Source organism: Typopeltis vanoorti, chromosome 13, assembly GCF_054136105.1.
Source record: "Typopeltis vanoorti isolate ZY-2024b chromosome 13, IOZ_Tvanoo_1.0, whole genome shotgun sequence".
In the NCBI taxonomy this organism is placed as follows: Eukaryota; Metazoa; Arthropoda; class Arachnida; order Uropygi; family Thelyphonidae; genus Typopeltis; species Typopeltis vanoorti.
Window position 1 is genome coordinate 50,061,686 of NC_143561.1, and position 24,485 is coordinate 50,086,170.

Here is a 24,485-nt window from a genome sequence, read left to right on the forward strand (position 1 = left end):
TTCTTTTCGATTCCTGCAACACACAACAGTAGATATTCTCATACCTTTTAGTTCTTTCACTAACAACCCAATCAAACAGTTTTTTTTTTTTTTATGGTTGGCCGCAAGCACCTTCTAAACCGCTAATTGGTGCTTGCCCATTATCTATACATCAAAAGGAGTGATGAAAATGTTGGGGATGCGCATTATACATTAGGTGTGCGTTATCTATCGAAAAATTAATAATTTTATATTATAATTAATAACGAATAATAATAATAATAAAAATAAGGTATTTGTCTGACTGTGATGAGCTAATGGACTCTAATGGGGAAGAAAAATGCGCCACCAATAACAAATAAGATCTTTTATTTATTAATTATTTTTTTAAATCACAGATATCTGATGGAAGTTGTCACTAAACAAAAAAAGTACACTGTGTTGTCTACAAAGAATATGTATTTGGTTCTTTGAGCTCGCAACCTCAGTGGAAGGCTTTTTGTGGCCCAGTACCTAGCTACATCTCTCAGATTGGGCAACAATGATCTACAGCACATTCTGAACATTGTAATAGAGGAAGCACAAGAAAAAACATTACATAAAACTATATTGTCATCATCACATATCTGTATATAAACATGACCTTAGAAATTTGAATTGCTGAAGGTGTCATCTAGTGTAAAAATGAAGTTGTTTAGAGCTTTGTAGAAAAGTTCCCGTAAATGTTCACTCACATTTCCACTTCATTGTTTCATAAATTGTGGCATATTTCTTTCATGACAATTATAAACGGCTCACACTGATGACAATGATAAATGGACGACATGGTGACTATCTCTGCACCAAATTCAGATTGGAGATGTTGATGCTGTAAATACCAAATGATGAACATAGTTGTAAACTGCCTTTTTGACAGGAAACTGTGACTTATGGACTTAAAAAGTTTTTTAAGAGACTGTCTTTTCCATTCTGTGACTAGAAGACAAAACAAAACAAAAAAAAATTTAATTGCAATATAACAACAGTTATCAAACTATATTAAGAGAATTTTTTTCAAAATAATGACTATTATTATTATTACAACTACTAACAGTGTTGAAACTACAGTCACAAAACTTGCTTTGGATGGTCCACCTAGCCAATACTTTACTTGTATTATTATTCCTTAAATTCGGTCAGTATCAGTGAACATACAGTATATTGAAGGCTGCACTACAAGAAGCTAAAGAATCTGGAGTGATGCATAAGATTACTGCTACAATGAGAAAAAATACTAACAGTTCTTTTTGTGTAAGGGCCTGAACAGACTATGTCTGCTATCTGCATTATGATATATAGATTACGTTTTGGGGGAGATGATAAAACAGTGGAGAAGGTCTTGAGGTTGTCTAAGATATCACAAAATCATGCTATTAGTAGTATGGGAAAAAATCATATGGATTAGTGAAAGGAGGAAAATGGGGGCATAGTATAATCAAAATAATATAAAAGCTGGTGACATGCCTTTATAGTGAGATATGACCCTCTTGTCATAGAGCCCCATGCCATGGTATGATAAGACAGTTCTAAAGATCAAAATCTTCAGGATCTAAAGAGCAAAATTTTCTCTGCAAGGTGATGAGCAAATAGACAACACTGCCAGAGAAAGGAAGGGAGGGAGGGAGGAGGGGTTTGTACTGAAAGAATTCAAGAAAAGGTTTGTGTTGCACGTTAATGGAATAACTTGCAGCACAAAGAGAAATAAACAACAAATTTAATAGATTTCAATATTTCATCTCAGTCACAAAGACATTATTAGGAATACAATGTTAAAATTGTAATAATACACACAAGAAACAATAAGTGGAAGAAATCAGATGAATAAATAAAGACTAAAATCCTATAATGGGCACCCTCTATGGGTGCTGTTGGCTAGCCTTAAATGTTGGGTGGGAGGCTTAAGAATTAAAGTTTCCCAAATTTTTGGAAGTTTAATACAATGATATTAATTAAGATTAGACTGGTTTTTTCAAGTCTGCTAAAAAGTCTTTCAAGTGTGAATTTGCTGCAATGGAGCATGGTAGTTTTTTTCCATCTGATTCTGTGTAAGATAAGATATCCAAGGCATGATTGAACATAGTAGTGGCAGCAAATGTATTTTTTGTGTTCTTCTAGGCAGATGCTAGCCTGGTTGGCTGAGTGGTTAGCGTATCTGCTTTCCAGCCAAAATGCTACGGGTTCGAATCCTGCATGGATGTTTGTGATTATCTGTGGAAACACTAGTGTTGGTGGTGAGGGGCAGTAGATGGTGTTGGTGAACTGAGTGGTGGTGGAGACAGAGTTGTAGAGTAGGTGCCCTCCCTCGATGAGTCTTTGGACTCCCTTGAGGTGTTAATAATAATAATGTTAGCAGATCTTCCAGTCTGACCATAAAATGATAATTTGCAAGAACAAGGAACCTTGTAAACACCTGGAATAGAGAGGAGAGGAAGCAGATTCTTAGGAGAGAAGGGAAGCCAACTTAAAATGAGATTTGAAAGCAGTGCAGAGATCATATTTCTTCAATGTTCTGGCTATGTTTTCTGAAGTGTCCCAGATATAGGGAATAGTAATGGCATTACTGCAGTTTTTATGTTGAGGGATATATAATGATAATTTGTAGATTTTTTTTTGGCACTGTAATCATTGGACAGGAAGGTTTGGTGAATAAAGGAAAGCTCCACTGTAAGAGAAGCTTGTGTGGACTTAGGTTGGAGGCTCTGTTGACAGGAGTTTTGATGACTCCATATTGATGAGAAAGGGAAATGGTGGGAAAGTTTATATATGTATCTACCTGTGTGAGTGGGTTTTCTGTAAACTGAAAAAAATAGGATACAGTTGAGAAGACGTGCGATTAGAGTATCTGTTGAATTTTCTTTTTCAAGAGTGAATTGGATTCTGGGGTATTAATTGTTGAGGTGGAGGAACGTATCTGAGCCATGATGGCATAGAGAACACATCATCCATATATCTTAACCAAACAGAAGGTTTTGAGACTGGCAGTATCAAGAGCACTAAAAGGAGGCAAAAATGTGATATTTTTTAAACCCATTGATTATTTCTCTTTGTGCTCTAAGTTATTCCATTAAAGTGCAACATGAATGTAAACCAGCATCTAAGCCTAAATACTTGCTAAGAAAAGGTATAATACAGCTTGAATGGACCTTCCATATATTTTGTGACTACATGAAAGAAAAAAATAGTATGGTAAGTCAATATTATCATATGGTATATCACATTATAATAAATCCTTAGCAGAACTAGACAATGACAAAATCAGATTTTGCTTGGCTTGATAGTCAAAAATCAGATTTTTTTTTTAATTTATTTAAAAAATAAAATTAAAAAAACAAATGTATGTAGACTTAACAATTATTTCTCATTCACAGCATAACTGGCTGGATGTGCACTAAAAGTTGGTGTACATCCATGGGAAGTAGATAACTATTTTAATCTGTAGGCAATACACTCTTTTAATTTGTCTTTTTATGATGAAGAAATTAAAGCATGGTAGAACACACACACACACACACACACAGTCTCTTAAAATGGATTATACTTAAAAAAAATTAGGTATCTCTTTCATTATTATTTTACTCAAATGTGAATAAACAAAAGTTTGTACATTTATTTATTCATATGGCATGAATATCAAAACATGAAGTACTTTAAAAACATATAAAATTAAAAGTCAAAAGTCATTTTAAAAACCAATAAAATTAAAAGGTTACATCCATATTGGTCAGATAGTTCATAGCTTTGGGTGTAGCACTTAAAAAGTCCAATTTGTCTCCTGAATATGCTCTGAGATAACACTGGGTCACAATATGGTCCACAGTTTGTCTCTGAGCTCCACAATCACAATGCAGGGATGGTCGTTTACCCCATTTAAAAAGCATGTCCGCACATACACCATGACTAGTTTGTATTCTATTACGCTGAGTCCAGGATTTTCGTGGGAGGTGTGAGCAAGCATCAAAACTTTCTTGTAATTCATTGAAAGAAAATTTTGTGATGTCATCTGTCTGGCTCTCCAACTGTTCTTGCCACTTTTGCTTCAGGTCAAAGTTAGATTGTAGTAGTAGTTGGACTAATTGTAGTGGTGGATGTCTTGATCTCAATCATCATACACTTAAGTCTGGGAGATCTAAATGTATGGGTAGGGCTGTGTTCTCCAAGATTTTCTTATATTTCTGTAAGAGAGCCTTAGTCCTACGCAGAATCGGTGGATTTGTTACTAAGAGCTGGAAGCCATTGTGTGGACGTTGATTTAATTGCACATAAAATATATTCATGATTAGGCTATTTGTATACAAAGCAGTTGACTCTATATCAAGCTGACCTTGTATCCCATAAGAGTATGATTATTCTTTTTATAGTTCAGAACTTCCAGAGTGACGAGACTCATCATGGAAGGTCCATCTTAGATGGCAAAAAAGTCTATCATTCTATTCCTTAAACTCATTCACTGCATGCAAAAAAAAAATAAACTTCTCACTCTCTTGTTCCCAATTCCTTATGCAACTTCCAGGAATTGCCCCTTGTCCTTGTTTCTTTCCCTTGTTCTAACATACAAAAAATTTCCCCAATGTCGATCCTGTAAATATCTCAGTGATTAAATGTCTCAAAGGTACTGCCTTCATGTTCTATCCACTGTAATCTGCAGTTATATGCACTAAGTCTATCTTCATGATCAACATTGTACAGTCCTACTTTTGAGAGAAACTTGTGAGATGAAATTAAGAATTATCAACATGTTAGCACAAGAAAAGTATATCTAATATATTGGCAGATATTTCAGTTTGAAAATAACAAACTATCATCAGTGGCTTGACAGGAAACAGTTTTTTTTACAAGGTAGAATACAAACAATTGATCGTTCAAAATTAGAACGAGCCGCATGATGTTACATTGCTAATCACTGAAGAAAGGTAAACATAAGAGTGCAGAAATAAATTACATGTATAAATTTACAATGTCATACAAAAACTAAATTTATAAAATCATATTAAGGATATCATTACACAGCTGTATCTACAAGGTCTTAATTTAAAAAAAAAAAGAAAAAAAGTGTTATTCGGATCAAACTTTCCCATTTTTTGACCATCTATCAAGCTGACCTTGTATCCCATAATAGTATGATTATTCTTACTCTTTATTCTTGTCAAAAATATGGGAAAGTTTGATCTGAATAACACATTAATTTTTTTTAATTAATACCTTGTAGATACATCTGTCTAATGATATCTTTAATATGATTTTATAAATTAAGTTTTGTATGACGTAAATTTATATATGTAATTTATTTCTGCACTCTTATGTTTACCTTTCTTCAGTGAAATGATATCGTGATTAGTGATGTAACATCACACGGCTTGTTCTAATTTTGAATGATCAATTGTTTGTATTCTACCTTGTAAAAAAAAGACTGTTTTCTATCAAACCACTGATGATAGTTGGTTATTTTCAAACTGAAATATCTGGCAATATATTAAATATGCTTTTCTTGCACTAACATGTTGATAATTCTTAATTGTACAATCGTGATATCTTTTTTGTTAACTGCCTCTGTACCTTTTCCAAAGTTACTTGACTCTCTTCAAATCCCTGTGATCAGATCTGAGCATGATCCAGATATTGCCTGATAAGGACTTTATACAATGAAATTATCAGAGATAAAATAATCGGCTTCTTTTTTTCAGTGTTGCAGCAATCTTGTGAGTTAACTTTACCACCTGCACAATTTTATCCTCTAACCTTCAAATTTCTATCAACCATCACCCTGAGATTCACTGCCTCCTCCATTTCTCTAGTATACAAGAGAAATGGAGGAGAGAAACTTCCAGAGTATGCAAGCCCCCAATTGATGAATCTCAAATTTCAAGACCTAACATTTAGTTGAAAGTTTATTTTTCACTTGGTTAGACTATGATAAATTTAGTTTAATCCTTTATCCAATTGTGAGCAAACAATGTTTGCGCCTGAAAGTATATTTGGCAACTCCTATAGGTAGAGATGACCTTGCTAATGCTTCTGCCTGGTATCTCCACTTGGGCCTGGCTCCCACTGAAGAGACCTCAATAAAAGTCGAAACTAGTCTGGGTAGTGGCCCTTCCCTTAATGCATAACATTATACATATCCGCAAGGAGATGTGTTTTGCATTATGGGAGATACTGAGATAGGAGTGATGTTAGCTTGCTCCATCTTTGCAATGAGTTGCCTGGTGTTGTACCAACTTACCCAAGTCCTGAAGATACTTTCAGGCGCAAACTTTGTTTGCTCACACTTGGATAAAGGATTAAACTAAATTTATCCTAACATTTAGTTAAATTAAAATGATATCCCTATTAATTTGCCACCTGTATTGAGTCCTGTAGAACCACACTTGTGATCTTCTTCCTTGATACTGTTCTCCCATCCAAACTCCCTGATATCACACAGCCGACTTACAATCCAAAATCCAAACATCCAAACCCATGCATTGCAACTCAGATATCAATTTATCATGGGTGCACCCTTTCAAAAAAAGTATATACACTTGGCCGTCGACTTACAACCGACTTTCGTTTTGGCTGACAGGTTGTAAGTCGACCTGGTCGTATGTCGGCCATATATTTATTAACAGTATTCTTTAACCTTTCTAATCTTTTTATTATCTTTATAATTTATTTTTATAATCTTTTAAATTTATAATTATGTATATTGTACATAATGTGAAAAATAATACTGTACATACTGTACTGTAAACACAAAAATGCAATCTAAAATTAATGTAAAAATTAATACAAATGAAATTTACAAAATCAATTTTTAATCTTTGCTTGTGCTGGGTTGTGGGTCGTCAGGGTCATGTTCTTGGGTTGAGGTAGACGATGTTCTCTTGATGAGGAACATGCTGAGCTTTGTTTGAACAGTTCATTTCTTTTTTCTTCATATATCTCACGATAATAACACACAGCATCTTGAATGATACGTTCAATCTTTGTGATTCATTCGACATTAGGGCCCATTGCTTCGAAACTGGTGAGAGCTTTATTCAGTTGCGAAAAAGAATCTGATAAACTCTTTGCAGTGAATTTCTTTTCTGGCTCCTCTTCTTTCTCTTCGTCCTCTCTCGCTTTTTCTTCTGACAATCTAGCAACTCTTCAACGTCTTCCATTTCACATTCTAATTTAAGATTTTTTGCAAGTTTAACTATTTTTTCTGTAATCACTTCCAGTTCCTCTCCTCTTTCAAATCCTTCAAATGTATTCGCATAACATTTTAGACACTTTTTCCAAATTCCCGACATACAATTCTTTGTTACACATTCCCATGTGGTCTAAATATTCTTGATACACTGAAGAATGTTGTACTGCTTCCAAAAGTCTAGCAAAGATAAATCAGCATCAGAATCTATCACTTCGATGGCTTGTGCGAATGTCGTTCTGAGGTAGTGAGCCTTGAATGTTGAAATAGCACCCTGATCCATGGGTTGAATGAGAGCAGTTGTGTTAGGTGGCATAAAAACCACTCTAACATCATGTTGAAGGTCGTCCAGATGAGGAGGGTGGCCAGGGGCATTGTCCATAATCAATAAAATCTTGAAAGGGATACCTCTCTCTGCACAATATTCATGAGCCTGGGGAATAAAGCAGTTCATGAACCAGTCTTCGAACAGTGCTTGAGCCATCCAAGCTTTAGGGTTTGAATGGTAGTAAACGGGCAGTGTGCTTGTTAATGTGCTTAAATGCACGAGGGTTTTCTGAACAATAAATGAGAAAAGGCTTCAGCTTAAAACCCGCGCCATTCCCACCAAGCAACAAAGTCAACCGATCCTTAAAAGCTTTGAATCCTGGCATCCTTTTTGCTCCTTGATGTATGTACGTACGATTAGGCATGCGTTTCCATTGCAAGCCAGTATCATCTACGTTACGAATTTTTGAGCTTCATCTGCGCTTCCTGCTTCTCCTGTGACACATACATTATGCAAAGCAAATCTTTTTTTAAAATGCTTAAACCGTCCAGTACTAGCCTGAAAATTTTTTGCGTAATCATCTCTGGTGCGTGATTTTAAACTCTGAAACAGACTTCTAGCTTTTGCTTGCACTATGCAAAGGCTCATAGGTGAATTTTTCTCTATTAAATCTTCCATCCACATAAACAATTTCTCCATTTCATGATGGGTCCCTGTTGTTGTTTGATTAAAATTGTAGACTTCATAGGTGTGGAACCTTTCACAGCTTCCCGAATTCTTTCTTTGTCCTTAAGTATTGTCGATACTGTGGAATATGATAACTTCAAGTCACGTGCTATCGTATTCACTTTCTTTTCGCCTTCATACTTCTGGATAACTTTCATTTTACACTCTAAATCAATAGTTTTCCTTGACGTCTTAGCTGGTATATCTGTAGATGAAGGCATTTTCCTTTTACTAGACATTTTATGGGTAGTATTTCAGTAGAATTTTAATTAATACACTATACGCAAAACATGCTCGAAAGCGACTGAGTGTATGTGAGAGATATCATACGATAACTATCGTATCCCATAGTTATCGTACGCGCAGCCGCCTGATTTATTATTAATTTATTAATTAATTAATTTTTTTTGTGGTTGTAAGTGTGGACGGTCGTAAGTTGACGACCAAGTGTATTGCCTTATTCCCCCTCCCCATCATCAGCCCTAGTTATTTTATTATAAAAGACAAGAACATTATTGAAACAAGAATACTTTTTGACAAATTCCTGCTAATCTCATAGATAAGTAGCTTGGATAGGACTGGTTATAGACCTAAAAATGAACTGCTGTGTTTATTTACAAATGCCAGAAGTATCAGAAATAAGGAAGATGAAATGGCTTCACTGATTAAGTTTATTTGTCCAAAATCGTTGCAATGAGTGAAGCATGCTTGGAATGAAGATGATATCTTAACAGGAATAGAAATGGAAGGATATGGTATTTTTTTTTGAGAATAGAAAGAACAAGAAGGGAGGGAAGTGCTGGTAATGATAGCAGGGGAATTATGTCCATATAAGGTAGACATGAAAAAGGTAAATAGTGGAAATGGTTATGAGGCAGTGTGGTGTAAAGTGGAGGTTGACAGGAAGACATTCAGTTGGATGTTGCTATAGGCCAGGGAATGTAGAGGGTGGTGATGAAGAAAATTCATAAACACTTGGATTAGTGAACAAAGTATGGATGATTTTAATTATGGCGATATAGATTGCAATGAAGAGATAGCATTCGGGAATAAGAAAAATGAATTGCTAGAGTTCTTGAGAGAGAAATAACTATCTCAGGCAGCATTTGAAGGAGAGCAGACGAGGATCAAGAGTTTTAGATCTGATCATTTTATCAGAGAATGTAATTGTGAGTGGGGTTTTGCACTTTCCTCTAGTTGGTGAGAGTGATCATCTGGGTTGTGGCTAGCCATATGCAGACTTCTGTGAGGAAAGGATATATGCAGAAGTATGAGGCTGGTGATTATGACAAGCTTAGGAGAAGCTCTTGGAGCAACAGCATGGAATGAGGAGTTGAGCAGTAAGAAAATAAATGCTGCTTGGGAACTAACAAAGAAATACATTACAGCATTAATGTGTGAATATATTACAAAGGTCAAAAGGCTGAATAGGTATAAAATGGATGAATGAGAGGCTTGAGCGTGAATTCTGCAAGAAGAAGGTACTGTGGGCATACAAGATAAATAATGGTAATAATCAGTTACACGAAGTGTATAAAGAAAAAGTATGCGTAGTGGATAGTGACTATGTTAGTAAGGACAATAAAAGTGCAGTATGAGCAGAATTGGCAATCAGGTAAAGAAAATCCCTAGAGAGTTTTTTTAGATAGGTGGCAAGTAGAAGGAAGAATGATCATAGTAAGATGACGTTAACGGATAAAAAGTGGTAGCATGGTAATTGCTGCAGAAGACATTGTTGAGGTATTCAGTGATCAATTTATATGGGTGTTTCATCCTCATCAGGGTGGAATCATGAGGAACTTAAATGTAGAGAACATAGGAGAGGATGGATTAATTGTGAGTGAGAAGGAGGTATTTGAGAAAATAAATAACTTGATGTCAACAAGGCAACAGGATTTGATGATATATCACCATGCATCTTAAGGGAATGTTCCAGGGAATTGGCAGTAGCATTGGCATGCTGTTTAATAAAAGGCTTGCAACTGCACAGGTTCCAAGGGAGTGGAAGGAGGGTAAAATTGTTCCACTGCATAAAGGTGGTGATAAGGCTGTAGGCTTCAAATTATAGGCCAATCTGTATATCTGGAGTTGTGGTGAATGTACTAAGATTGGTGAGAAGTAAGATACAGAAATGGGTTGATAACAGCAGTATTCTCTGTGGTTATCAGCACAGATTTATTAAAGGGAGATCATGTTTTACTAACTTATGTATTACAACAAGATGACAAATGTCTTGGACAAGGGCAGAGCCAGTTTTATCATTAGGCGAACCTAGGCAATCGCCTAGGAGCGCTAAGACTTTGGGGTGCCAGATTTTGCTACATAGTTCAGGGGAAAATTACAACCTTCGAAAAAAATTAGTAAAATTGATTAATAAAAAACTGAAATAAGTCAAGCAGTCCTGGTGCTTGCTGATGATCCTACATTTATGTTCGCCTTTCTCTATTTCTTCCACTCCCCTGCTCTTTGTATAAAGAGCAGGGGAGTGGAACTATCCCTGCGCTTGAGGTTATACTTAACCTCAAGTGCAGGGATTTTTCCTCCTTCTGGAAAATAAATAACATTAAAAAATAAATTTTTTTTAATGTTCATAATGATATTATTTTTATAAGTATCCACATGTGTAGGTGTGCTTGTGTGAGTATGACAAAATATATATAGAGAGACAGTGTATAGGGGTGCCTAAATTTTTTTTGCCTTCGGGCATCAGACACTCTCGAACCGGCCCTGGACAAGGGAGATGCATATATAGTGTTATAATTAGATTTTTCAAAAGCTTCTTATAGACTGCCACATGACAATCTATTAAATAAATTGAAATGGATGGGAGTGGATAAGAGACTTCTCAGTTGGATCAGTGACTGACTGTCAGATAATTATCAGAAAGTTGTCTTTGGGGGGGGGGGGGGGGGTGCAGTAACCTGAAAGAGGAAGGTCACCAGTGGTGTGCACAGGGGTCAGTTTTGGGACCATTGTTGCTCAGTTTGTATATTAATGATTTGGAATGTGATAGTGATATGCAGCTGTTTGCAGATGATGCAAAATTAGGGAGAGCAATGCAGAGTCAAGCAGATGTTATGGCCTTACAGGAGGACTTGAATAGATTGCATGAATGGGCAACTAAGTGGAGCTATCAGTTTAATGTTGCAAAGTGTAAGGTTTGAAATTTGGAATGCAAATTATACACTCCATAGGGAAACTTTAAAGGAGGTAGAAGAGATGGGAGATCTGGGAGTGATGGTGGAAAAGGACCTGACATTCAGGGAACATATTGCACAAGTTGTGAAGATGTCACATAGATAATGGTAATCAGAGCCGGTGCTAGGGTCTTTGCCGCCCGCATGCAATTTCTATCTAAGCGCCCCTGTAATGATCCGGGCATGTGTGGTTCTTTTATGATAATAAAAATTTAAATTATTTGAAATTTCTTAAATAAATTTTGACAGAACAGCCACACGTTGGTTCGGTAAATGTAATGAACCGGGGGTGTTGACTAGGCAGGATAATCATTAAAAACACGAATATTCAAAAAAATCTTAAAAGTTGAAGCAAATTTTGATAAAGCCACTTCACTTTAATCGTTGAATATAATGATACAGGGATTATAGCCTTCTCACCAACCCGAATCGCTAACAAAATTAAAATGAATTTTAATTAAAGTTAAAATTTATTTCAGCTAAAGTTTAAAAAATTCTTGCATTTTACAAGTTACTAAATTCTTAGTAACTTGTAAAAATTTTTTAATAATTTTTATAAGTGGAACTATCTTTTAGGAAAATAACAGAAACTCAAGATAGATGAGAAAATAAGAAAATAATTCAGAAATAATTAGAACATTTAATATAAGTTTAAGTTTAATATGTGCATCCCCTTTACCCATCTACAAGGGTAAAGGGGATGCACAAGACTGTAAAAATTACAGAGGAATAAAGTTGATGTCCCACACAATGAAAATCCTAGAAAGGGTTCTTGATGGAAGATTGAGGAGGGAGGTGGAGATTGCAAAGGAACAATTTGGCTTCATGCCTGGTAGATCAACAACAGATGCTATCTTTGGGTTATGGCAGATGATGGAAAAGTTTCGAGAGAAACAACGGGAGCTACATCTGGCATTTATTGATCTGGAGAAAGCATACGATAGAGTGCCAAGGCAAGAAGTCTGGAGGTGTCTGAGAGAGAAGGTTCCGGAGAAATATGTCAGGTTTGTGCGGGAGATGTACAGAAATGTGAAGACAAGTGTTCGGACCTGTCTGGGACAGACAGAAAGTTTTCAAGTAACAGTTGGCTTGCATCAAGGATCAGCATTAAATCCGTTTCTGTTTAACATTGTGATGGAGGTGGTGACGGAGGAGGTGAGAGAAGATGCGCCTTGGACAATGTTATATGCAGATGACATCTTGCTGTGTGCAGATTCAAGAGAAGAAGCAGGAACTAAACTGGAAAGATGGAGAAAAGTACTGGAAGAGAGAGGTATGAGACTGAGTAGAAGTAAGACAGAGTATATGTGTTGCAGTGGGCGGCAATCAGGAGAGAGATCTGGAGCTGGAAAGACATGTCATCAGGAAGGTGAGGGACTTTAGATATTTAGATTCAACAGTGGAAGAAAATGGAGGAGCTGAGAAGGAAGTGGGATGCAGGATACAAGCGGTTTGGAGGAACTGGAGGGAGATGGCTGGAGTGTTATGCGATAAGAAGGTGCCGATCAATCTGAAAGGCAAAATCTATAGGATAGTAGTGAGGCCAGCTATGACGTATGCTATAGAAACTGTGGCCCTGAGGAAAAATAACATCAGCAGGATGGAAGTAGCAGAGATGAGAATGCGTAGGTGGATGTGCGGTGTGACCAGAAAGGATCGTCTGAGAAATGACTATGTGAGGGGAACAGTGAAAGTTACAAACTTAGGAGCGAAGATACAGGAGGCAGGGTTGAGATGGTTTGATCATGTGATGAGGAGGGAGGACGAATATGTGGGAAGAAGGGTCATGCAGATGGATTTGCAAGGAAGGAGGAAGCGTGGGCGCACAAAGAAGAGATGGAGGGAGCTGGTAGAAGAGGACTTGAGGATGAAGAACTTGGATGTGGTGACAGCCCAAGAGAGGAGGATGTGGAGAAGACTCATCATCAATAGTGACCCCACTTAAGTGGGAGAAGCTGCAGAAGAAGAAGAATATAAGTATTCAAAAAAAAACATCTTTGCAAAATAACAGAAAATAAATTAAACTACATAAATATACTTGAATTTTTTTAAATTAAAATTTTAGGGTTTTTGATTTCATATTCACAAAATTAGAAATAACGGTCTTAATGTCTAATTCCGCACATATATCATTTTCAATGGCTATTAACGCCAAACTAACAAGCCTTTTTTGTGACATACTTGTTCTTAAGTAGGTTTTAATCGATTTCAACTTGGAAAAGGAACGTTCACCGCTTGCTACACTAACAGGTACGGTTAATAGTATTCTTAAAGCAATTGAAAAGTTAGGGGAAAATAAATTATTGGACACAATAAAATTACGAATATCGAAAGGGTTTTGAATATTTAAATTATCCTTCCAAAAAATATCCCGGAAAGCACATAACTTGTCATATATAATAGTTCTATTGCATTTACGTCTTTATTGTTGCCGTCCTTCAAAAGAATATCTAAATTGTCACAATTTTTTCGTAAATCTTCGTTATTAATTTGTAGTAATCTATACAAGAAATTGAAATTATCATAATATGTTTTTAGTTGTTCAAAACGTTCTATTAACAAACATTGCAACTTCTAGAAGTGTATAAAACACATTCACTCTAAATTTATCTTCTGGTGATAGTGGCATTTCGTCGTAATGCTCGTAGTCAAATTGTTGTCTTCTTTCGTCATTGAACTTCAGTACCAGTTTTAAATTCTTGTTCTCCATCCACCTCTTCACTCAGTTCTTTTGCTGTTTTTAGAACTTCTTTAATATTTGTATCTGATTGATACTCTTGTAAGAATATTTTTAAGTTTCGATAGATTCTAAAGCAAGTGTAATGTTCATATTTTTATTTTGAAGCATTTTACTCACAGGGTTTATTCTGTTAAGTAAATCATGCCAAGTTATAAGAAAGCAAATAAATTTGTAGTCCTTTATTTTAGCACATAATGTTTGTGCTTCATGCTGAGTTTTTTTATTAAAATTTTCATTATTTAAAATTTCAAAAAGTGCATTGTATATTTCTCCTAACTGATATCGTAGACGGTGGATTGCATTAATTTTATTTTCCCATTAAGTTTCTGATGGCTGTTTCAATGTTAATTTTTTTACGAACTTTAAAAGGATTGCCCAATGTTTGTAAGAGAATGAAAAGAAATTGTATATTTCTTGAATAATTGCAAAGAAACTAATTGTATCTGCATTCACTTTGGCTGCATCATTAATGATTAAATTTAGAGTATGAGCAGCACATGGCACGTAAAAAGCTCGAGGATTTTTGTTCAAAAGCAAATATTGGAGCCCATATTTTTTCTCTTTCATATTTGCCCCATTGTCATACCCTTGACCTCACATGTCTTCAATGGGAATGTTCCATTTTTCCAGTTGTTCCATTATCGTTGCACATAAACCACATCCTCTGAAATCTGATATATCTGCAAAACCTAAAAAGTTTTTCCTGATCTTGACAATTCCATTGTCATAGGAAACAAAGCGAATAATAATGGTCATTTGTTCTGTTTTACTTGCATCAGGTGTGCAGTCTAAAATTATGGAATAATATTTAGATTTTCGAATTGACAATAAAATTGTATCACTGATTGCGTTACTTAAAGTTTCCAATATTTCATTTTGACTGTCTTCACTCAAATAGTGTACTCTATTGTTTCGTTGTAGGGCCCTTTCACGGGATCAAACTTCGTAAACAGTTCGATAATTTTAAAAAATTGCCATTATTCCTTTCATATAAGTTATCAGATCCGCAAAAAGCTAAATTTTGGCTACCAAGGAATTTTATAATTTCAATCAAGCGTTCTAAAACACTTGTCCAATGTTTCTTTTCCATTTCATACATGCTTTGAGTCTGGAAATCAATAGTAGTTTTGTTTTTTAAATTTTTATCAAGTTCCTTCCAGTTTAAGAAATTTTTCATGTGAGTTAAACTAGTCTCATGTCTATGCAAAGTTAGACTTGCATTTCTCCAATCATTATAACCTTCTACAAGACTACTTGATTCAGTAGGTGCGAAAAGTTTGCAACAAAAGCAAAAAACAGATTTTTAAAGTTTCGGAATAAATGAGCAATGTTCTTGGCACGAGCTCCCCGTTTTCCATTTTTCTATTATAATATGTGTCGCCAAATTTATGACCATATGTATCTCTGGGATATATTATATTTTTCTTTTGAACAGGCCCCATTTCAATTAAACCAACTCGTAATTTTTCATCAACATTTTCCCATTCACCTGGATCTTCTAAATTTACAGAGACTAACGTGTTAATTTCGTGGTCAACTACAACTAAATTTTCTCTTAGCTGTTTTTCACTTAAATCATGCATCTTGTTAAATAGTTGCAATAGTACTTTCATGCAAACTGGATGATGTGCGCGGTTCGTCAACTCTGATTTCTGATGTATCGAGTTGGTTACAATCTGCATCAGAATATTTTAATAAATTTATTAAGAGCCCCAGTTTGTTTCTTAATATCTGTTTCTTTCGTAGCATGATGCTGACGATTTTGTGCACTGGATAACTTTTGTTTAATTTTTGATTCCATTTCTATTTTATACCCACAGGAAATTATTACACAACATGACACAGACGAAATAATAGTCCGCACTGCGCTACTGTCAGTAGTCTACTGAGATGAGTAACATATTACACAACATGACACAGACGAAATAATAGTCTGCACTGCGCTACTGTCAGTAGCCTGAGATGCGTACCATATGACGTTAACTAGCAACAAATGTTTTGTGTGAAAATTCGTTTCTGTGTATAAAAACCGTTCACCATTTCACTTTAGATAGACTGCAGTAGAGACATTCTTGCTGCAAAATTGTAAACCGCCGGCTGATCAAAGAGGCGGCAATATACAATTTTTTAAAATTTTTATTCGGTGTATCTGGCCTTATTTATTTTAATATTGATCATTCTAAGAATTTTTTGTTTTTATTATAAAAATTTTGTTTGTTAAAAATGAACTTATGAATCATGCCCCGACAGCGGCGCCCGCATGCTCTGCATGCCCTCTTCTGCTGGTGCAGATGGTAATGATGTGGAGGACCCTGACATGCAGAAATAAAGAGATTATGATGCCATTGTTTAAGGCCTTGATCAGGCCTCGCATGGATTATTATGTGCAGATTTGGTCACCACTGGGTTTTCATGGTGATGAGGATATGCTAGAAAGAGTCCAGAGAAGATTTACAAAGGTGGTCAGTGGTCTTTGGAATGTGGAGTACGAGGACAGATTGAGAGAGAGAAAGAGAGAATGTAAATTGCAAAGTCTCATGAATAAGAGGAGGGATATGATTGAGGCATATAAGCTAGTCAGGAGTTGTTATCAGGTTGCCATGGAAGAGATTTTTCATAGAATGGGAGAGGTGAGTAGAACAAGAGGCCATTGCTGGAAACTGTATACGGAGGGTGTAAGCTGAGGAGTGAAGAGGTTCTTTACATGGGGGAGTGGAATACATTGCCTGATTGTGTTGTGAATGCAGACACTTTGAATTGGTTTAAGGCTTTGTGTGTGTGATAATGTGTACCAGTTGGATGAGCTTTGTGTGTGATAATGTATACCTCTCATAAGCTTCTGACTCCATGGAGGTCAGATGCTAATAATAATAACATAATAATAAAGCAGAATCATTGAAAATGTCAACTGTGTTGCGAATGGAGAACCTGTGGAACAAGTAAAACATTTCAGCTACTTAAGCACGATTTTTACTGAAGATGGTAAATTAAATATGGAAATAGACAACAGAATCAACAAAGCTGGTATGGTAGGAAGTCAATTGAATAAATTCATATGGAATAAGAGAGAAATTAGTCGGAACACTAAATTGGCTGTATACAAGACAGTGTTCAAACCAGGTTTAACTTATGGATATGAGAGCTGGGTTAGAAGTAAAAACTTCTAACCCAGCTTCTAACCAAAGACTAGAGACCGCAGATATGAGAATTCTGAGAAAGATTAGAGGCGTGAACAGATGGCATCAATGGCAATATCATATTAAAAATGAGAATATTAGGAAAGAACTTGACATTGTCAGCATCCAGGAATGCGTTAGCAGAGCTAATCTCAGGTGGTATGGTCACTTAAACAGAATTGGCAAGGAAAGATTAGCAAAACAAGTGTTCTCTGCCAAGTTGGTAGGAAAACGACCCAGAGGAAGACCAAGATATAGGTGGATTGATACGGTACAAAGTGCCTTAGAAGATAGAAATATAAGATCTGGTAATGTTGGAGTCTTGACAAGTAACAGACTGATTTGGAGGAAAATTGTGGATAGGAAGTTAGTAATGATGTAAATTTTTCATGTAGTACTGTCATATCCTGTACACCCCTTGAGGGTACATGGCAGGAATTTGATGTTAATAATAATAACAACATTACCTTCAATATTACCCAATTTTTTATACAAAAGTAAGAAATATTAAGGGTAATATTGCCCAATTTTGTATACAACCACTCACTAATTTCTCCAAAATCTTAACAACTACAAAAAAAAAAAATACAAAATGGTCTAGAGTTGGGTACTGCCATTCTAATGCTGCTATCTTACTCTCCTTGCACTTCTTGGGCAGGCACTTCTCCAGTTGCTAGAATTTTTATCTGAATAAAAGGTTTTAAAGCAGGTGAGGATAATGTATTTTGAATGCTAAGTACTCTTGTCAATCAAACATATAGCAAAATCCCAACCAGTCCCACTATCTAATTGACTTCCAGAATACTTACGTGTTCAAAATACATTAACCTCATGCACTTCAAAACCTTTAACTCTTCCTATCCAACCTTTAACTCTTCCTATCCTTCCAAGAATAAAACCTGCTTTTCCATGACAAAATACTTTGATAAAGTGATCATTAAACAACTCCACTATGTTATTTGCATTAATCACTCAAAGCACATTTCTATCTAACAGTGTCACACATTCGCAATTTCTCCTACTGGCCAGCTAACCAAAGAATTCCTTGGGATTTTAGTATTATTACATCATTGGACCTCTGTGGAGTTAAATGATTATCATGAGGGGGGGGGGACACTATCACATACACAGTTCATCATACTGTCACCATCAGGGAACTCACAACCAATTCTGGAAATCAATTCCATTCACTCACCACTTTCCATGCAAAAAACTTGGTCTGCATGTCCCTACTAACCACACTCCCACCCAACTTTCACAGATAGCCCTAGTTCTCTGACTACTTGTTATATATTGAAAAATTTCATTTGCATCAATTTTATAAAACCCATTTAATATCTTAAAAGTTTCTGTTGTTTCCTCTTTGCTGCCTATCAACTAAACTTTGTAACCTTCAACCTATCCTCGTAGGGAGTATTCCACAGACCTTCACCATCTTGGTCACTTGTTTCTGAATTCTTTTGACTACCTCCTAGTCCCCAAGAAACCCAGCTGACCAAATCTGTGCGCAGTAGTCAAAATGTGGCCAAATTCATAGCCTTATAAAGAGGGATAATAACTTCCCTATCTTTATTTGTTAGTGTGTTTTACAGTATCCAAATAATTCACTGAGCTATTTTATCAACTTTTGCAATATGTCCTCTGAACTTGAACTCTTTGTCCACCATTATCCCCAAGTCTCATCAATTTCAACCTTTTCAACCTGAAGTGCATAACCTAACATTTTGCAACATTAAATTAACAATTATCTTTTGCCTACAATGACAATTTATTCAAATCGTTCTGCAGGATATCTACATCACCTTGATCAACTATTGCTCTCCGCAGTGTTGCATCATCAACAAACAACTAAATATCCGCCCTTAAATCTTTTCCTATGTCATTGATATACAAATTAAAGCATAGTGGACCTAATACTGACCCCTGAGGTACTCTACTAGTCACCGTCATTCTCCTAGACTCCACTCCACCATATACTACCTCTCTGGTGTCTATCCGACAGCCATCCCCCTATCGATGCTACTAGCCTCACATCCATTCCCATTTGCTCCAGTTTTTGTAATAGTTTTCTATGTGGAATTCTGTTAAATACCTTGTAGTATCGTGATGTAGCCATTACTTTTATCCAATTCTGCTGTCACTTTATTACAAAATGTGAATAAGTTACTAAGATAGGACATATCCTTTACAAAGCCATGCTGCCCACTATAGAGTATTGCATCCCTATCCACCCACTGTTGTATTTTACCATTCACCAACTTTTCCAATACTTTAACAACCACTCTAGATATATTAATTGGGCTGTAGTTTGCTATCTCTGTCTCAGAGCCATTGTTATGCAATGGTACTATCTTACCCCTCTTTCCACTCCCTTGGAACCCTGCCAAAGCTGAGACTTGGTTGAACAACTTTGTCAGAGACAGTGCCAATTCTCTTGCACATTCACATAGTACACAGGCCGATATGCCATCTAGTCCCACTTCTATGTTCACATTCATATTTTAATGCTGAACACCTCCTGTTCATCTACCTCAGTGTTGATATGCATCTCTATAAATCAGAAACTGTAAAATCACCACCTAGCTGATTTTTTTTTCATAATCTTTCAATGGGATCATAACATCCTTTCTTCTACATCTCAGTGTTTTTGCATCATTGCCATAATGCAGTGGACTTTCCTCACAATTTTAATATAATGTCCCTGAAATTTCAGGTTCCCATCCTCCAACATTCCCAAATCTCTCATCTCCCCACCTCTTTAAGTTAACTCCACCAATCTTATATTTTGCATCCCATTTGTGCTTTCCGAATTTTAAAACCTTACACTTTGCTACACTGAACTGGCAGCCCCACTTATGTGCCCATTCACCAAAGTCTATTTAAGTCCACTTGGAAGGGCTTGCACATCTAGTCTCTTCTCATATTTCCTTTTTGTCTTCCTTACTATACTAGTCACTTTCCTTATTAATCATCCATTTGACACTAAATTGTAGTAGAGTTGAGTAGACGATTTGAGAATACACGCTACGCAAAGCATGTAACCTATGACTGAGCATCTGCAATGATCACTAATTCATAAGTAGTATAGAAATAGAAGATACAACACAACATAAATTTTTTAAAAAAATGAATTTTAATTAGGAAAAGATTTTTGGAAAATTTTCTAGTGTTTTTTCCCTTTTTCTTTGCCCCCCCCTCCCCCTGGGTGCACCACTGATCATATCACAGATTCATTCATTCCTTGCTCATCTGCATCTTTTGCTTTTCTTGTTCTCTCATTTACCTGCCTTCACCTCTCTATCCCTTGTTCCTACACTCTCTTAACTTCTCATTTTCTCTTTTTCTCCACTGGTTCTCTCAACCCCCATAGCTTTCTTTCACTTCTACTCTTGTTCATATCATCAATCAGCCTCTCAAGTCTCCTAATCTTTTTTCATATCTTCCAGTTCTGCTCTCAGTATCTCCCTCCAAGCATTCTAATCCTCACTTGCATTCATCAACACAATATCATCTGTAAGAACTTCTATATCACATTACCCCAAATCCATTATCCACATCATGCTCAATCATGCTATCCATATCTCTTTGCTGGCATGATGAATAGCATTATGGGACAGAAGGCCTCTAAAAGTGAATAAATATTATCTATGAAATGCCTATCATCTTTGAAACTGGCTGTAAACACATCCAGAATCTGTGCAGTGATATTTAAATTACCATGCATATTGAAGAGAGGAAAATTAAAATTTCAGAATTGCACAAATTCCAGTTATTTGTACGTCTGTTTGTAACCAAGTAAGGACTGATATGTGGGGTAAAATTTTTATTTTTTTCTGTTATAGACTGTGGAATAAACATAACAAAACCTGCTATCTAGCTATTTTATTGTCTGATTTCTTACACCACTTAGCAGTCCATACTGTGCAGTTTGTGATAGTGATAAAAATATATTTTCACTACAAGAATTACTCCACGGGTAGCATAATTAGCATGGATATTAATAATAATAATTGTTCAACAAAAAATAAACAAATAAATAAAAAATACAAAATTAATGACACATACCTTAGAATTTCCTGTTACTGAAGATATTTGTAAATTTTGTAACAGTGATTTCCTGAGTCAGCTACAACTACATGACCATCAGAACTAAGTCCCAAGCCTTGTGGTCCATACAGTGGATCAGTATTACTGTTTACAAAAGATAAAAATGAACCAGTGCTATCGAATACCTAAAAAAAAAAAAAAAAAAAAAAAAAAAAAAGTACATTTTTATTTTTGGTTTGTTTGCCTTAAAGTATATATAAAAGAAATACAATTTGTAAGAAGATTTATATTAATATCTATTCCAAATATTATTAATCTAGGACCACAAAATGGAGACTATAAGGAAGTGCATATCAGTAGTGCGAAAAGTTTCAAAATGAAAAAGTTTTCTCTAGATTTTTAGCAGTAGATAAACTGTGAAATTGTTACATGTCTCAAAAAATGTGAGAGATTTATGGACTGTTAGGTTAAATAAGCAGAAGGAAAGTATTAGCATGTGTGAAAAGCCTGGGGTGCTTCAAAAAATGAGAATGGCATTGCCAGAAGTAATCAGAAAAATCGATGGAAGTGCTAGCAATAACACTAGAAATGAAATGGAAGAGCTTAGGCAAGAGTTGATGAAAATGAAGAATGAAGTTAGACATGAAGGATGAAACTGAATGGCTAATGAAACAATTGACTGATATTGAATGAGAAGGAAGTTAGCAGGAAGGTGTAATTCTATAGAGATTCAATCGTTAGAGGTGTGATGAATAAGTGCATAAGACATGTTTTCTGCTGGTACATTTTGACAAATATAGGATGCATTGCATGAAAGGAAGAAAGGAGTGTGGATCAGAATGATTGACAGTCATGAGTACAAATGACTTGGAATGTGAGCCAAGAAATGTGGAAAGGATTTAAGGAAATTGTTGCAGGAGGTGAAGAATAACAGTGTCACTGGAAAAGTGGTTGTGAAGTATTAGTGGTTGATAATAATGCTAATAGTGAATTGAGAAGGAGAATAGAGATAATGAATTGCAAGATGACTGAATTGTATCATGCAAAGACTGTGCAATTTGTGAATGTGTAGTGAATTTGAAGGGAAGATGGAGTGGTTTAAAGTTGATGGATTATATTTGAATAGATCTGGTGATGGACACTTTAAAGTTAGAGAGATTGAGAGGCAGGTTATGGAAGGACAAAAAGAAGATGAATAAGAAGGAAAGTATAATTATGGCAGAGTGATGAAATGCATAAGGGTGAGAAAAAACAGTATGTATGAAGGCTAGGGTAAGGAACAGGCAGGGAAATAGGTGTGGTCAAAGTCGAGGAGGTCTGTAGCAGATAGAGTAAGGAGGGATGTTGATAGGAAGGGATGGCCTCAATGTGTGTGTGGGTTATGTGTTTGTATTTGAATACAATGATTATTAGGAATAAGGGGACTGAGTTTGTGGCACTGACTGAGTCAATAAGCCAAAAGATAATTGGTGCAAGTGAAACTTAGTTGTCTGAGGATGATATACTATTGGGAATAGAAATTGAGGATTATAGAATTTCCTGGAAGAATAGGAAAGTGAAAAGAGAAAGGGGGGGGGGGAGAAGTGCTGTTACTGATAGCAGAGAAATGGTAACCTTTAAAGAATGGAAGTAAAATAGTAGTATAAGTGAAAAGTTTGAAGCTGTTTGGTGTGAGATTGAAATCAATAGAATCGTATAGCTAATATAGGATGTTGTTATAAGCCAGGGAATATAGAGAGCAAATGATTGCGAAATGTTTAGACAAATTAGTTGGATATGTAAAAGGCCTTGAGAACACATGCAATTTACAGACAAAAAATACTAGTGGTGGTGGTGGTGGGTAGTAATGGTGCTGGTGTAGGTGATGATGGTAGTATAGGTTTGCTGTAGATCAGTGCTTCCCAAACTTCTGGATGTTAGGGCCCCCTTTGGAAAAATTAAAATATTTCACGGGGGCCCCCCTCAGAAAAAAATCATAATATAGACATATATTATTATAATATTCATTTTATTTATATTCAATACAAAACATACACAGCGAATATTGCAAAATCAAATGCAAATATTATATTTTTAGCATCTTACATACACATTTGACATGGCACATTATCTCATTTTTATATAGATAGATATATTGTTATTGTACATTTGCAGTACGAGCACATGAAACGTAAAACGATTAGTAATAAAGAAAGAATTAAAAACATAAAAGAAGTTCAATAACAATTTAATGTGATAGATGAATACTGCTACACAAAAAGTCAATATCAGGTGAAATATTTGAAACTGCAATTCTTAGATTTCTGCTTTGAAATGAAACTTATATGAATAAGCATATAGTTACTAATATTCATTAAGTGCTGAAATATGCAGGAAGCAAAATTTGCGATCCCGCACCAATGTGTGCTTTTTTCATTAAAATATAAAAAATAACAAAAAAGAAATAATAATTAATAATAAAAATTAAAGACGTTTCTTTTAAGATAAAAAAATCTACTTAGTCTTAAAAACATTTTAAATTTGTTTTCATTATTTCATGCCCCCCCCCCCCCCCCCTCAACAAAACCTATGGCCCCAAGGGGGCCACGGCTCACAGTTTGGGAAGCGCTGCTGTAGATGATGGATGGACTGGTGAAGATGGAGAGTCGTAGAGTAGATGCCCTTCCTTGATGAATCTTTAGACTCCTTGAAGGTGTCATGTAGTAATAATAATAATAATAATGAAAGGGGGGATGGATATTATTAATGATATCAGATAAATTTGAGTTCAGTTAGAATATTTATTTATTTAGAGCATGGCTAAAAATACAAGCTATATAGAGATTGACAGTTTCAGTTAACCAATCAATGGCACTGTTTAGGAGTAAATGCAAGTTCCCTTCCTGAGGCCTCAAGGGAAGGAGTGTGTGTGTGGGGGGGGGGAGTCATCAGTGATATGATGCATAGTCTGCACAGCAATACACACTCAAACGGATGACTGCAAAATTACTCACAGATATAGTAAGTTGGCATAGCAGCCTTGTCCAGCCCTAAATCTGTTTAGGTGGCTCCAGAGGTGTCAAGGTAGAATGAATCCTGAAGGTTTTACAGTTGGATCTGTCAAACTTCAGGTATTGTTTGCAGTTAATTACACACTTCTTCACCA

At 35.7% G+C, this 24,485-nt stretch overlaps 1 protein-coding gene across 1 annotated transcript in view; it reads right to left on the reverse strand.

Moving 5' to 3' along the window:
• Positions 1-331: 331 nt before the first annotated feature.
• LOC150100140 (uncharacterized) overlaps positions 332-24,485 on the reverse strand; it is a 189,160-nt gene continuing 165,006 nt past the window's right edge. The window contains exons 4-5 of the mRNA XM_090402763.1: positions 21,359-21,525; positions 332-954 (exon numbers count right to left, since the gene is read on the reverse strand). Of these exons, the coding sequence (XP_090258889.1) occupies positions 21,373-21,525 (153 nt within the window). The 3' untranslated portion in view covers positions 332-954; positions 21,359-21,372. The remainder of the gene's footprint in view (positions 955-21,358; positions 21,526-24,485) is intronic.